The following is a 15,701-nucleotide window of genomic DNA, read 5'->3' as shown; positions in this document are numbered from 1 at the left end:
GTCTGCTGCTCAATCTCTGTATTTATGTCTGTGGGAGGATCAACCTGACCAGTGACACTGTGAGCACAGGGAGTTCTGGGACATGTGGTTCTGCTGCACTAAGAGCTGTATAGCATTTTATTAAAAGCAGAACTACAACTCCCAGAATGCTGAGAAGAAAGAAGATCATGTGATAAACTCCTGCCAATCAGTGCAGAGAATTAGAACAAGGCTACTATGTTCTACTTTTGGTTATTTTGTGGCATCTTCACCAACAAGGCTGCAGCAGCTGCGCGCGGTAAGGAGAGGAGCTGCTTCCTATTATGGGGTCTGGGCAGGAGACTCCCCCGGATTGTGTGTTTGTTTCATTCCCGAGGAAAATGAAGATAAAAATGCTCTGTATTGCAGGTGAAGATAAGAACTGATAATAGTCCATCAAATGGTCAACACAATCACACCATTCAACCATTTCATTTAAAATCTGCATCAATAAGTGTTTTACAGTAGGGAAATGGTACCCCATAGGCAGCAGGCTCAGGGATGGGATTAATGCTGTGGGAGAGGTCTGGGGTAATACTGTGCAAGGGAGAGAGGAGGAGTAATACTCTGCACAATATCTGAGGTGCTGTGGCAGCAGTTGGCGTCAATCACCATTTTTTGCATTGTATTTTTTTTCTAACAAAACTTGCCCTTTCTAACACTTTTCTTCTTTTTTTTTTTTTTATCAAGTGCTTCATTCTGTATTTATGTGTTTGAAATATTAAGTGTCTGGGAGGTTAAAATTGAGCTTTTCCCCATAGCCCAGGAATTTCCCAGCTACAGGTGCTGTGATTGTACTTTTTGTTGCTTTGTGTTTGAGTTAAATATTCAGGATAGATATCCAAATGAGCAAACATTTCAGGATCATAAACTGACACTTTCTTTTAATTAATTAATTTATTTTTAAAGCTGATGTCCAGGTATAGGAAACTCTGACGTTGAACAGGATTTTGCACATTTTTATACAACTTCCTAGAGTAAATGGTTTAGTTTATATTTTAAAAAAATCAGTATAAGTTTAATACACTCTGTTCTTTTTTCACCTTAAGCAATTAGCTAAATTGACGAAGATTAAGCCCGAGGGATTACTAAATGGCTGTCAGTGCAGCAGAAGAGGACCAAAGATGCAAAGTTCTGTGGGGAAGATCATGTGACCAGGCAGTCACGAGATACAATTGGTGCACTGTTAGAGGGAGGGAAGGGCTCACAAAGAGATGTGGTAGAGCCTGTTTCAGAAGAGGAAGGGGATGTGACTTTCTAAATGGTTGCTATAGAAACAAAATACTTGTTACATTATAATACATTCAAAATGTTATTCAGATTTTTTTTTTTTTTAATTTTACAAGTATTTTCTCAGAAATCTACAGAACAGATTAAAAAAAACCCACATGTAGGACATTGCTTGGTCTGCAGCTTTAAGGTCCACTCCTTGTAATTTACATAGTATGCTCTTTGTGAGCATTCATTGCAGACATGTAAATACTTGAGTATATTTTTATACACCAATTTTACATTGATGTTCCTAAGATGAATGCTGTTAACATTCAGAAATGTTGATTTTGTTAGTAATAACGTGTCAGAGAATATATTATGTGCTTGGAGATACTTTCTGTATGAAATGGTCATCCTATCGTCATCAAACAGAAATAATGCTCCATTCATATCAACAGTGCCAGCCTGAACATGGAGCCTGAATTTGGACCAAAGAAGGAGAACGGAGAGTCATACGTAAGGAATCTTCCTGACACTCAGGGAAGGAACATTACTGTACATCCCAGCTCCAGTAAGTAATGAAAACAATCTCTGAGGAAATATACAGTTAGACTGAAGTACATCATATGTAGAACAAAGTGTGTGTGTGTGTGTGTGTGTGTGTGTGTGTGTATACATACAAGATAGGAACTATACACAATGGATTTTACAGTTACACATTTTGTAACTTATGACACTGGAAGGCTGCAGCACATTGAGATTCATTGCAGATTTACTGCCTTTTCTGGTACAATATAAATTTGTGCTTCAATTGCTGTAGCTGTGACAAACACCAGGTGATGAAGGAGAAATGGATATGGTTAGGCCAATTGTCACGTACGGCATCCAGCTTGCCCACGACTTGCATACGGGACAAGGGTTAAAACTTACACCCGCAAGCGCTCCGTAAAATGGACAATATCTCCTCTACAGGATCAAGGATCAATACACAACCCGCAAGTTGCCTCACTCTTCACCTCCACAAAGGTCCCTCAAATGAGTTGCATCTCTCCTCAATCCGTCCCAATATACCACGGCCACGAACAGCACACAAGTGAGCACGTGACTTAGATATGTAACCAGGGTTAATATCCATGGCTATTCCAGCCAACCTACCTTTATCCTCTGCAAGGAACCAGTGAGTTATTATTAACCCCTACTCAATTGCAAATCATATGTATCCACTGACACCACCTGGGAGTATGCAGATATGATAAGAGATGTCAGATTAATATTTGCCAGGGCCCCAGGTCCCTGTTTATTATAGAATAAACTATGCACTTTAACACGCCAAAATCAGTCGTAGCCAAATGTGTCCGAACACTAATACTCTCCCCAGAGCGTTCATTCAAAGTCCAAAGCATTACTTATTAAATGTTTTAATATATATATAAAAATGCAGTGCTTAGGGTAAAACAGACAGAAAATCCTATACTTTACCAAATGCTATGGATTTTCCCCAGAGGTCGCTGGTTCAGAATATGAGGTCTCACGTATTTTGTCCAAAGCACTCCACTGGTGAGATCTAATTTTCCATAAACTTCTCAGACTTCAATACATTTCTTTATTCCCATGTAAACCACATAAACCCAGCCCGTGTCGTAAATCAGCTGCGAGATTAACATTGCGATTTTCGAGCAGACAATTTCAGGCCATAGATCGGTCGGCCGACAGGCACGCACAATGCCATGCGCTCCATTGCATGCACCTACTATATCAGCGGCCTGAATTCAATCTCAAGCATAGGAAAGGAAAAAGTGGGCACTAGTTCAGAATGATTAGTAATGAATCTTAATGCACATCATCCACCCTGTATCACCAAATAAATTCCATCCAGATAAAATAGTGAGAGCTTCCTGACTTCTGAAAAAATGTGTGCGCAAATATTATGTTTAACTTTGCCTACATAGATGTACAGTTCCTTTGTTGGAAAGGCCATGGTTTAAAAATGATGTATCCTGATTTTAACTTTTTATTATTTTTTTGACCACGTGTATTTCTTTATAGCAGATTGTGTTTATGTAACTGGAAACAAGCAAAAAGAATCACAGGAAGAGAACATTCTCCAACATGCACAGGAAAACTGCATGAACACGAGGAAACAGCGAGACTCTACTGGAAACTCACCAGAGGAATCTACTTCATGTGCAGGGCAAAATATTGCAGCTGCTAACATGCATAGTTCAGACGAAAGTATAGTGACCAAGTATATATGTGATAATAGAAATGGTGACACTTCCGTGCAAGAAAATACCTACCAATGCATTGAAAGTAGCAAAACCAATTGGGACGAATCAGAATCTACAATTCGACCCACACTCCACAAGGGACAGAAACAGTTTGCATGTGCAGAATGTGGCAAAAGCTTTAGTTACCGATCATATCTTGGTATACACCAGAGAACGCACACAGGGGAGAGACCTTATGTATGTTCTGAATGTGGGAAAAGCTTTACTCGTAGTACCTATCTTGTTGTACATCAGAGAAAACACAGAGGAGAGACGCCATTTCCATGTTCCGAATGTGAAAAAAGCTTTACTAGCAGTTTAGCGCTTGTTAAGCACTTGTCTACCCACACTGGTGGGGGACTGTATACATATAGATATGCATGTAATGAATGTAGCAAAAGTTTTGCAACTAGCTCAAATCTTCTTAAGCACCATAGGACCCACTTTGGAGAGAAGTCACAGCACAGGATTCACAATGGCGAGAAGTCACACTTATGTAGTGAATGTGGGAAACGATTCACTAGCACATACTCCCTTACTGTACACATGAGAATCCATACAGGAGAGAACTTATACAGATGCACCGATTGTGGTAAAGACTTTACTAGCAGAGCCTTTCTAATTACACATGAAAGGACCCACACTGGAGAAAAACCTTTTGTTTGTACTGAGTGTAAGAAAGGCTTTACTACCAAAGCCTCTCTTACTATACACAAAAGAACGCACACAGGAGAGAAGCCATATACATGCACTGAATGTAAGAAAACCTTCACTAGCAGCTCCACTCTTGTTATACACAGGAGAACCCACACAGGAGAGAAGCCGTATACCTGTAATGAATGTGGGAAAGGCTTTATTGATAGCTCAAGTCTTATTAAACACCAGGCAGCTCATACAGGAGAGAGGCCGTATGCCTGCACTGCATGTGGAAAAAGGTTTATTTGCATATCAAATCTTCGAGTGCACGAGAGAACACACACAGGAGAGCGGCCGTATGCATGCTCTGATTGTGGGAAGAGTTTTACTCGGAAGGAACATCTTGTTACACACCAGAAAATTCATTCAAGAATCAGGCCAAATGTATGCTCTGAGTGAAGCTAAATAGAATTGGGAGGTCTTCAACTAAATCTTTGACAGACTCATGTGGTCAATAAGTTACCACAACCTACAATATATCTCAAAGTTAAATGAAAGAAACAAGAAGTTGAAGTAAGACAGTAGCCAATAGAAGGTTCAAATAAATTTGAACCTTTCATTTTGTAGGAAAAAATCTTGCATTAAGATATTGTGAACTTTTATGGATTGTTATATTCACATACAGCATGACGTCTGATATACTTTGGCTATTTCCATCTTGTATTAACTCTTCTTGCATAACATAATTTGGTGCATAGATTGAGATTAGAGGAATTGTAGTGCTTGGATATTATAATTGCATGTATCATATTTTGTGTCCATGTCTGTGGGACGAAGCATGTCACCATTTATGCAATATGAAATCCATCCTGTAAATCGGAACTGGGGCTGGCTGAGACACAATGTGCTAAACTCCACTGATTAGGATCAAGAGCTATAATTATTGAGTGTGTTGGAGCCAGTATCCCTTTCGGAAAGGTGTTGCTGCAAGTCTCATAGCTGAACTGCTGTCGATTTCTAGACAATAGTAGCTGAAGAGGGAAGGGGGGGAGGGAATGCATTGCTCAAACTATAGAATCTGGAGTGCAACACTTTCTAAGATAAAATGAGGTGCCACTTGAAAATTAAAAGTCAAGTAGCTAGAGAAATGGTGGCCAGAGACAGGGATTCTCTTGCATGGTGCACACACAAGGGCACAGCTATAGTCCTGGCAGCCCGTGCCCCCCCCCCCTGTTGGTGGCCCATCGCCCTCTTCAGACAGGTGGGGGCGATGGTATACGGCAGCGACGGGACCCCAGCATTAAACAGAGGCTAAACTGTCAGCGGAATCGGCAGCTGTTACACAGGCAGAGCAGGACATCAGGGGAGAAGCGCGCTCTTGCAGCAGACACTGGAAGTAAGAAAGACTTCTAGCACAGACCATTAGAGCACGCTCCTCCCCTGCTCTACCTGTGTAACAGCTGCTGATTCCTCTGCTGGCTTATCCTCTGTTTAACAATGGACCACCCACAGGTAAGCAGGGGGGAGAGGGAAGAGAGGGGATGATGGTGCTGGGAGGGGGGGGAGAGGGGATGATGGTGGGGGGGAGAGGTGATGATGGTGGTGGGGGGAGAGAGAGGCGATGGTGGTGGGGGGAGAGAGGATGATTGTGGGGAGGAGAGAGGTAATGAAGGTGGGGGGGAGAGAGGGGTGGTGATGGTGGGGTGGAGAGGTGAAGGTGGTGGGGGGGAGAGAGAGGCGATGGTGGTGGGGGGAGAGAGGACGATTGTGGGGAGGAGAGAGGTAATGAAGGTGGGGGGGAGAGAGGGGTGGTGATGGTGGGAGGGAGAAGTGATGGTGAGGAAGGGAGGTGATTATGGTGGGGAAGGAGAGGTAATGATGGGGGGAGAGGTGGTGGTGGGGGGAGAGAGAAGTGATGGTGCGGAAGGTGATGGGAGGGAGATGGAGGGGGGAGATGATGATGAGAGCGAGGATCAGGTAAAGAATGGGGGAGGGAGAAAACAATTGCAGTCCGTATTAATATTAATGGGGCCTGTCTAGCTACACCACTTTACACACACTATGGTGTTGGGAAAGTGGCTATGTATGCCACAGTCCACTGTAATGCTCCCCAGCCCTTTTAGTTGGAAGAGTGAAAGGAGAAAGCCGTAGAGCAGGCCTGCACAACTCCACTCCTCAAGGGCCACAAACAGGCCAGTGTTTCAGGGTATCTCTACTTCAGCACAGCTGGCTCAATTAGTGGCTCAGTCATTCTGAACCACTAATTGAGCCAGCTGTGCTGAAGTAGGGATATCGTGAAAACCTGGCCTGTTTGCGGCCCTCGAGGACTGGAGTTGTGCAGGCGTGCCGTAGAGGCTAATGAGGTCACCAGGTACCAATGTAGCCTGTAGATGTGAGGATTATATAGCCCACAACTCGGGCGATAGTAACAGATTATAGTCTACAGAGACAGGTACTGCACCGACACACTTTATTCGAGCAAATACCCAGTATGTACCTGGCAGATACCTGGAATGCGCCGCTCCTCACCTCTGACAAGCCCCGTTGCGTTTGCCTTCCCAGCCTGGGTTCATGCCTGGCTGACGGGCGGCTGATCTGTTAAATGATAATGATTAGGATTTAATAGGCTGAAATGCTTCGTGTGTCTACCAGATGGCATAAATTCATGAATTGTAATGCAGTATATATATATATACTGTGCAGTATTGCAGCCAGCGGGAATAAAATGCTTCAATCCCTGCCTGGAAAATACCTCAATGCACTCGGGCAGAAAACAGTCACAAACCTCAATACACCCGGGTATACCCGAATTCGTGGGACTAGCCGAGCTCGAATAAAGTGTGTCGCCAGTGTAATCAGTGCATACAGGGTTAAACCCAAGGTTAGTACCCATAATGTAAGATGTTATGGATATAAGAGCTGGTAATCTGTGTTGAGGTCTGATAATGGATAGGTAGCATGCACTTGCTATAATAAGATGCTGCTAATGACTAGCTACAAAAACTATTTGAATGATCCTCTGGGTACAACTCTTAAGTGCACTAAATAATAAAAACAGCTGCAGTAAGCAGACATAATTAAAACAATATGAGGGCATGTGAGTGCTCAGGTACCAAATCATTAATTTAGGCAAAACTGGATAGATCCCTAATAGCAACCTAATCGATGAAAAGTGGAATGATTGCTGATGGCAGACTTAAGGGTGTAAAAAGGTGATCAACATGTTAAAAAACCATTGTAGGTAGATACTGCCTTTGTGAGTAAATACAGCGGTGTGTAATTCTGTCCGTGACTAAGTGTGTAACAAAGTCAGCCTGAGATAGTAAATAGCAATAATGTAACTCACTCAGGACACAATGTGATCCATCGCTGAATAATTAAAAGGATGAGCAGGAGAAGTGCATTACTATTGTAGCCCCCTTTCCCCGTAACTAAGGGAAACCACCTGTGCTGCCGTTACCTGTGGCTCACAGAAGGCCTGAGCCTCCGCCTCTGGGAGCCTTAGGTGATCTCTTGTTCGCCTCAGTGCAGCGCCTCCACCTGTGAGGGATCCCAGCGTAGCGGGATAAACCCCTCACAGGAACCAATACCAATATTAAACACACACATAGGGTATATATAAACTGGTTTACTAAACATAGGATACAGCAACCTGTACTACACAGTATATCACACACAATACACCGGGGGAGTGTCCCCAAAGTACATAGGGTGCTTGGCACCAATATCCTTGGTCTCCTTTCCCTATGTCAGTCCCCACCCAAAGTGTAGGGAGTAGCGCTACCCCTGCGGACCGTTGGTGCTCTTTGATATGAAACCTGTACGGGCACTCCAGTACCCGGGTACCACCAAATAACACAAAGGATCCGTCTGATCCACCGACGTAGGTCTGTCCGGTCCGTCCATGTGAACTCCCGCTGGAGGGTCTCACCGTAAGAGTCTCTTAATGTGATGGTGGTCTGATCCCAGACCACAGGCCGCAAGTCACTGCGCGGCGTCTTGTCACGGTTATCTGACTGCTGGTAATGTCCCTATCTGTGGCCTTTCCCTGTAGCAGCGACAATCTGACAATGATCAGAGTCTAACTGGGGCATAAGGGTGCAATCTAGGCTTAGTCCAGAGGAGCACTGCCCTCTGGACACTACCTCTATCTTTGCATACCCTGCTCCGACTGATGTGGTCCCAGATTCACGCTAAACCTATCTCTCCTGCTGCCGTGGATCTAGCAGCTCTATTGGCTCCTGTACAGCACATGGGGTAGCAGCCCCAGAGGCTCCTGGGACTCGTAGTCCCATTGCAGAGCCTGGTAAAGGCCGCCGCAACTATTGGGGCACTGTGCATGCACAAATCACGCACTGCGCATGTGCGAAAAGCTATATGGCCGCCTCCTGTGTTCCCGAACTGCCCTAAAACTCCAGAGCATCCGACAGCCCTGAAACATCCCTGTCAGGTGGAGACCAAGCTTTTTAGCACCTTAATGTCTGGATCCTTTGATTGAACAAAGCATGAGATAAAATGAATTGTGATTTATTTACAAGAGAACACACACTGCTTGAATTACAAAATATCACGAAGAACACTTACTGGAATGGAGTCAAATGAAATAAAATGTCCACAGAATGACTCTTGAAGCGGCGTGCAATCCTTGGTTACGATGGAATCTTCTTTACATGATGAAACTTTAGATGGAACTGATCTCTGATGGCTGCACAAACTTTTAAAACCTCACAAGCCCTATCTTTACAGTCTGCAGCGAATCACTGCATGGGAACCAATCATCCCACCTATAGCCAGGTTCTGCCAGTCCTGCGAAAAACCTGGCACAAAGACTCGCAACTGAGCATGTGCGACAACTGCCATCTTCCCCCACTTGTCCCTTAGAATATGGGACCCTGGCCCTCTTACCGGGTGCCGCTCAGTCTCCTTAACCCCTTCTTGCTAACAAAAAGATTTAACACGTCCATCCGTATCCTGGATCGCCTTTGAAGCTTAGGGGCGGAGTAGCTACTGTGGCTCCCAATGCAAATGGATTTCTTATCTATGCTAAATAACTTCATCTGACATTACTTTAAACATATAAAACTTGGGAGAATTCTATTCATCAATTTTTATAAGGCTTTATAAAAATTACGGGATAACCTTTTTAATGGTTTTAACTCAGCAGCGTTCACCTCAAAACTCAGCGCTCTAGGATGTTCCCAGCCAAAGTTAACTATCTGCTTTGATGTGGTTGGTGAAATGTCTGCGGTTTTAATCTTTTCCCCTTATTCAGAAAACATTGTTACCATAACTCATACATTTAAAACATGCTGGTTTCAATAACCTATACTTCTCTACACTTCTTTATTAAAATGGACTAAATCTGTTGGGGTGAGAGAGTGAAAAAACCTTAACTGTTTCTACACTCACTAGCCCATCCCTGTTATACCGTAAAAACCTAACTTACAGAGTTTTATTCTAACATGACAAGCATTTTCCTTACAGACCAATAAACTCTCAGCTTTATCCTGAGCAGGAGTAACCTCTTGAACCCCTATACTGGATTCAGGGTACCTGGGCATTACTTGGGCAGTGTCCCTTTATCCTAGGGACCCGGTGTAGAGTGTGGGGATATACATTAACCCCTTATGCCCCATGTAGGTTGTGGGTATTCATTAACCCCTTGTGTCCCCATTTTACCTTGTCTGGATCATGCTGCACGGGAACACTAGCGGGGAGTTGCCAGAATGTTTGCAGGGTAGGAGTTTGACCGGGGCAATGTGCTTTAGTGTATCCGAGAATCTTACCTGATTCCTGGGTACACCCTTGGGGAATCCTGTAACTCCGGCACGCCGGCAACATTCTGCAAACCAGTTTCTCCGTCAAACCCACCCTGGAACTCAGCCTAAACATCCCCTGGTGCCAGCACACCCAGACAGGCAAAAAACACCCAAAATCGTTATTGTTGCACATCTTCACGTTACTTCACAGTGCATATGCAACACTTGGGCCCAAGAGCTGACACTCTAGGGACCCAAAACCAGGCTCAGGGGTAACAGGACGGGCTTAAACCTTTATTACAGTTACCCCCTCACCGTCACACTCCCGTAGTGCCGCTGATCGCCCGCAGCCCCTATACTGATTGGAGGAGGTAAATAGTAGGTGAGGGATATTCTCCCAATGATCGGGTCTCAGCTGTCCCAGGGATGTGTGTATATATTTAAATATGAGTCTTTAAACAAGGTGTATAAGAGCAATGATGAGTGCTATGGGAGACTCAAATGTGGCAATATATGCAGTGGTATATGAGTACTGGTAACGCTGTGTGGCTGGCTCAGATCTCCATATATACCATAAAGGTCCCAAACAAGCTCCCAGCAAAACCAAAAAGTACATACCATGTCAGTCAATGATACTGAGATCTCCCTCTTGCAGCACAGCTCTATCCTTGATGAGTGGGTGCATCACGTCCAGCGTAGTAGAAAGAAGGATGGTCCCAGATGGGCCTTTGGCGGAGCACTACCGAAGAGAAGGAGGGGGCTGCAACCAGTAGTGAATAAAAGGATTTATTTGGTGGTCAAACAGAAGTACATAGTCACTTTGACGCGTTTCGGGACCGGCGTCCCTTTATCAAAAAGTGAATTCGCGTCTGCACACATACCTGTTACATACTGAATCCCCCGCCCCCGGCGATGACGTCACGGAGCCAGAACTCGCGCGAGTTGGTCAGAGAGACCATCCCATTGGCGGAGAGAGCCACCAATGAGAGGCCTCACCGAGAACTCGCCCCCCAGTGAGACGTGGGATCGGGAGCTGCCTGCAACTGATATGCATGAAGAAAATTGTACATAACACAATGTGAAATTTAGTAAAAACGAGTGTAGCATAGGGCTATAATGAATTAAAAACACGAATAAAACCAACAATAGCATGGTGAAACTGTCTGATATGCATTAGTTAATAGCATAACGTGAATCTATAAGAATGATACAATTTATCAAGGAGATGATTGGACAAAATAATGTAGCAAGCATTGGTGAACCATATATATACTAGAGATAGAATGTAACAGGTTGTATAATGAACACCTAAATTCATACTTAGTAATGCCCATAAATGTTATAATTATGATATCATGTACATAAAGTGATTTAGAATCCAATCCTAAACTATTATGAGCTAACAGCAACTGGATGAATGGCTGAAGCAAAATATGTTCTGCATGCAAATGTATAATATATAAAATGTGCTAATGCAGTACAAGGGCATGTATATGTGACTATGTACTTCTGTTTGACCACCAAATAAATCCTTTTATTCACTACTGGTTGTAGCCCCCTCTTTCTCTTCGGTAGTGCTCCGCCAAAGGCCCCTCTGGGACCATCCTTCTCTCATTGGAGGAGGATTGAGACTAGCCAAAGCTAATTTGATAAACAAATCAAATAAATAAATCAGTGAAATAAAACATGCACTTTAAAAATAAGGCAAATTCGTCCATTTATTGAAATGCTGTTGAAAAAGATTTTTTACATTCCTTCCTGCTCCCAAATTATTTTGTCTCTTTAGAATATTATTTAAGTGCTGTACATAAGATTTTGAAGGCACAGTTCATTCCTGCTCCAAAGTACCCAAGACACAGGGTTGAAGATAAGCTGACTTTCCACAGGTCATAAAAACAGTGATCTCCCAACTAAGCTGTTCCTTCAGGCAAAAAGAGCAGTTGATAACATGTAAAATGCTTATGCATAGATGTAGCAAGTTTAATTTCCCGTTCTCAGTATGTTGGAAACTCCTGTGATATTCTGAGTTTTACTGAGATATCTTGGTAATCATTGGGAACAATGTCACAGATTACATCTGTATAAGCAAAACATACAAACAAGTCTAAGCATCACATGATGGGCTTTCACTTCAACAGAGTGATATGATCATGAACTACTCCATTTCTATATCCATAGCCAGTGGTCAAATTACCTGTAAATCAACTGTACTGTGCCAGACTAAAAAATATATATAACATCTGTAAAATACTGATAAAGCACTTGGGTGTAGATCCACAGAGCTCTGTTGTTTTTGCGCTAATAACGTGATGTTCCCGAAATTGGGAACAAACATTATTTTTCTTATTATTAGCAGGTATCCTCAAAGCTAATGAGATGAAAAAATGACGTCCATTAGCAAAACAACCATCGTAACGTTACCTGAATGAACAGAGATTTTTGTAGCGTTGAAGCGTGTTAAAAAATACACTGCACATGCGCATTGGGAAAAAGTGTTATTAGCGGACGTCAGTTAGTGCTGCCTTACGCATGTGTGTTACCTAACCCAACGCCCATGAGCATGTTTCAATTTCAAATAAATACACGTTATAAACGGTGATATCTCAGCCATTTCATTTTAACGGCAAAACAGTGGAGATGGCTGAGAAGGCTGCAACCTCCCGGGCAGGTCTGCTCCTGCTGCTCAGGTTTCCAGAATTATAAGCCTCAAATTTAATAACGAGGAGCTAGAAATATTAACTGATGGGAGTAGTGGATAACCACTCAAAATGAATAAGGTCTCTCTGCTCCGGTACCAGCACTGCTGAGAAGCTGTGCATTTTTGGCGGCGCATGCTGGAGCGCATTAATGCTCTATCTAGGTATAGCAAGAGCAAAGTGAAAAACAAATTGGCTGACCACACAGCCGAGGCACAGAAGACTGGAGGGGGCCCACCAGTCCCCTCGCACCTGAGCCGCATGGAGGAGCGGGTCAGCTCTGTTATAGCCACCTCCCAGGTAGCGGGGAGGTGAGCTGCGGGTGAGGAGAAGAGGAGAGTGGCAGTTGGGTGACGTCATAGAGCCACGCAGGCCAATGAGAGGTGTGCGGGGGCGGGGCCGGGCCACGGACCAATCTGATTGGCCAGAGGCTGAGTGAAAGACTGACGGACCAATCAGATTGCACCTAAGAACAGCAAACATACAACGTTTTCAATTATATAGATATAGATAGTAGTGGGTTTGGGCTTTGCGCTTGCAAAGACTCTGTATGCTCTTCTGCTAACGATCATCCTACTGCTTTACCTATTTACCGGTGTCCCTCAAATCATCTTCCTGTCTGCATACATTCCAGACATGATGTTAGCTATTGCAATCTTGTTAGGAGCGTGCTGCAGCAGGGTAGTGTAGAGCAGATATTCTTGCCCTCTGTGCAGCTGGCGCGCGATTAGGTAGATCCCTGTACGAAATAATTGATCAGTGGTTAGTGTGAGTACTGCAGCAGGAGGGGGGAGGAGGGGAGAACGGATGGTAGTGAGAACAGGGAAGCCTTGGTAGATCTGTAGCTGAAGCTGTGCCCGGATCAGTACCGGATATACTATGAGGGACTAACACCGTGTTTAATTAACCTGTGGGAGTGATGTGGGGGGATTGGCAGACAAAGTGAGATCACGTGACTCTTCGGCGTTATTTGGCGCCGCGTTGCCATGGCTGAATTCAGGTAAGTGAGTTACAGAGGCATTGCGCAGAAGAGTGCCGGGCCGCCCCACCAAAAAAATCTAGTGCCCCCCAGTTTGCGCACCCCTGTATTAAACCATTTGAAATAGATCATATGGAAACTAATGTGTTAATTGGACTAATGTTGACAACAAAACAGGAACAAAAAACACATTCTCTTTACATTTTAACTGCTGTAATAACTAATTTCCTTGCTAATTTCAATGCTAAATATACTGGACACCTAACAAGCTCCTATTAAACCCCCAAAATAACCACAACATATATATAAGCATATGAATGTCACAGAGGAGTGCTACTGAGCATGGCAATATATATTTAAAACCAGAGACAGCACATAAAACACAGACAAAGCTCAGTTTTAGCACATCCAGTGAAAATCATACACGGTACAGTGCCTAAATATATATGTATAAATATCTATTAAGTAAAATGGTCTTTTAGTTTGACATTTTTGGCCAAAATTGTTGTAAGCCCCTGAGCCAACGTCACGGCAGACCACAATTCAGGGGTCCCTAACGCTAATATAAATTCTTAATAACCTGTGTAATAACAGGAAGAATGATTTATAGTAAATCTGTCAATATTAGTTGCAAAGTTCTAAGTCTGATTGAAGCCTTTATTAACCTGTACATTACCAGGAAAGGCACTCTGTATTAGAGATGTCACAACCATCCTGCAAGCAAACAAGTTCCCCTGTGTGGAAGATGCTATGGAGTGAGCCCTTAACCATTTAAATGTGGGAGGGGGTGAGCTTAAATTAAGTAGGAGGTTGCCAACCTCCAATCAGCCAGGACTAGCTGAAACACAAATGTAAAATATACTGGACACCTAACAAGCTCCTATTAAACCCCCAAAATAACCACAACATATATATAAGCATATGAATGTCACAGAGGAGTGCTACTGAGCATGGCAATATATATTTAAAACCAGAGACAGCACATAAAACACAGACAAAGCTAAGTTTTAGCACATCCAGTGAAAATCATACACGGTACAGTGCCTAAATATATATGTATAAATATCTATTAAGTAAAAAGGTTTGCAACTAATATTGACAGATTTACTATAAATCATTCTTCCTGTTATTACACAGGTTATTAAGAATTTATATTAGCATTGGGGACCCCTGAATTGTGGTCTGCCGTGACGTTGGCTCAGGGGCTTACAACAATTTTGGCCAAAAATGTCAAACTAAAAGACCATTTTACTTAATAGATATTTATACATATATATTTAGGCACTGTACCGTGTATGATTTTCACTGGATGTGCTAAAACTGAGCTTTGTCTGTGTTTTATGTGCTGTCTCTGGTTTTAATTTCAATGCTATCAAATTATACTTACATTTATTTCTTCAGAAATAAAACAATAAAACTAATAAATGAGAATTTTTTTCCTTTGTTTTGGAAACGCCTGTCACCGGGCGGGATAAGGGGTAATGGAGCTCAATCCGGCATTAACTGTCATAGACTTGAAAGTTGAAGCGCCGATACTGCAACCTCTATGTTGTCAAGGAACAAAAAGTTACATTTTTATTTAAAACAATAAATACTATATTATTTCTTAAAAGATCAGTTCCTCCCTGGATCTATTTGAACAATGTTACATTTTATAGGCTAATGTGTTGTACGACACAAATCAGGTAAGTAGATGTATTTTCACATTTGTTTTAAACTTTTTAATTACTCCACATTAACCAATTACGTTTAATGGTCTTTACTCAATCGTTTTAGGGAACTGTTTACGCAGATCAAGCAGATTGTTGATCCAAGTCTTTCTATTGTGTCAACTGTCAACAGGTCTCTTGGTAGAGACTCAGTGAAAACAAATATGCTGGTCGGTGTCAAAGTGTAGAAACAGATGTATCATACCATGTATCAATCAAGTACGCAACACAGCACACATTATCAGACGTGATTTGACTTCCTGAACTGTGTGATTTGAGATATTACTCACATGATGACCTGAATAAATAGAACACACGAAATGTTCATGTTAGTATTGTTTTTTTGCCACTACTCTTCCTGCAGCATACATTTACAGATATCCCATCACATGTACTATATGTTTTGTCTAGTGTTCAAATGAAGT

The 15,701-nt window shown here is 42.8% G+C and overlaps 1 protein-coding gene across 1 annotated transcript; it reads left to right on the top strand.

The window, feature by feature from the left end:
* The first annotated feature begins 224 nt into the window (after positions 1-224).
* Positions 225-5,517, top strand: LOC142498860 (uncharacterized). Its single transcript, XM_075607465.1, has 3 exons — positions 225-387; positions 1,689-1,801; positions 3,277-5,517. The coding sequence occupies exons 2-3, from the start codon at positions 1,702-1,704 to the stop codon at positions 4,590-4,592; spliced, it is 1,416 nt and encodes a 471-aa protein (XP_075463580.1). The 5' UTR covers positions 225-387; positions 1,689-1,701; the 3' UTR covers positions 4,593-5,517.
* Positions 5,518-15,701: the final 10,184 nt, after the last annotated feature.

Source organism: Ascaphus truei, chromosome 7 (genome assembly GCF_040206685.1).
Source record: "Ascaphus truei isolate aAscTru1 chromosome 7, aAscTru1.hap1, whole genome shotgun sequence".
Taxonomy (NCBI): domain Eukaryota; kingdom Metazoa; phylum Chordata; class Amphibia; order Anura; family Ascaphidae; genus Ascaphus; species Ascaphus truei.
The sequence above is the reverse complement of the archived record's forward strand: the minus strand, read 5'-3'. Positions and strand labels throughout refer to the sequence as shown.

Bases quoted from the DNA above. Each gene is read 5' to 3' on its own strand.
- LOC142498860 (XM_075607465.1), top strand. From the start codon at position 1,702: ATGGAGCCTGAATTTGGACCAAAGAAGGAGAACGGAGAGTCATACGTA. The intron at 1,802-3,276 runs GTAAGTAATGAA...ATTTCTTTATAG, and splicing joins TACTGTACATCCCAGCTCCA to CAGATTGTGTTTATGTAACT.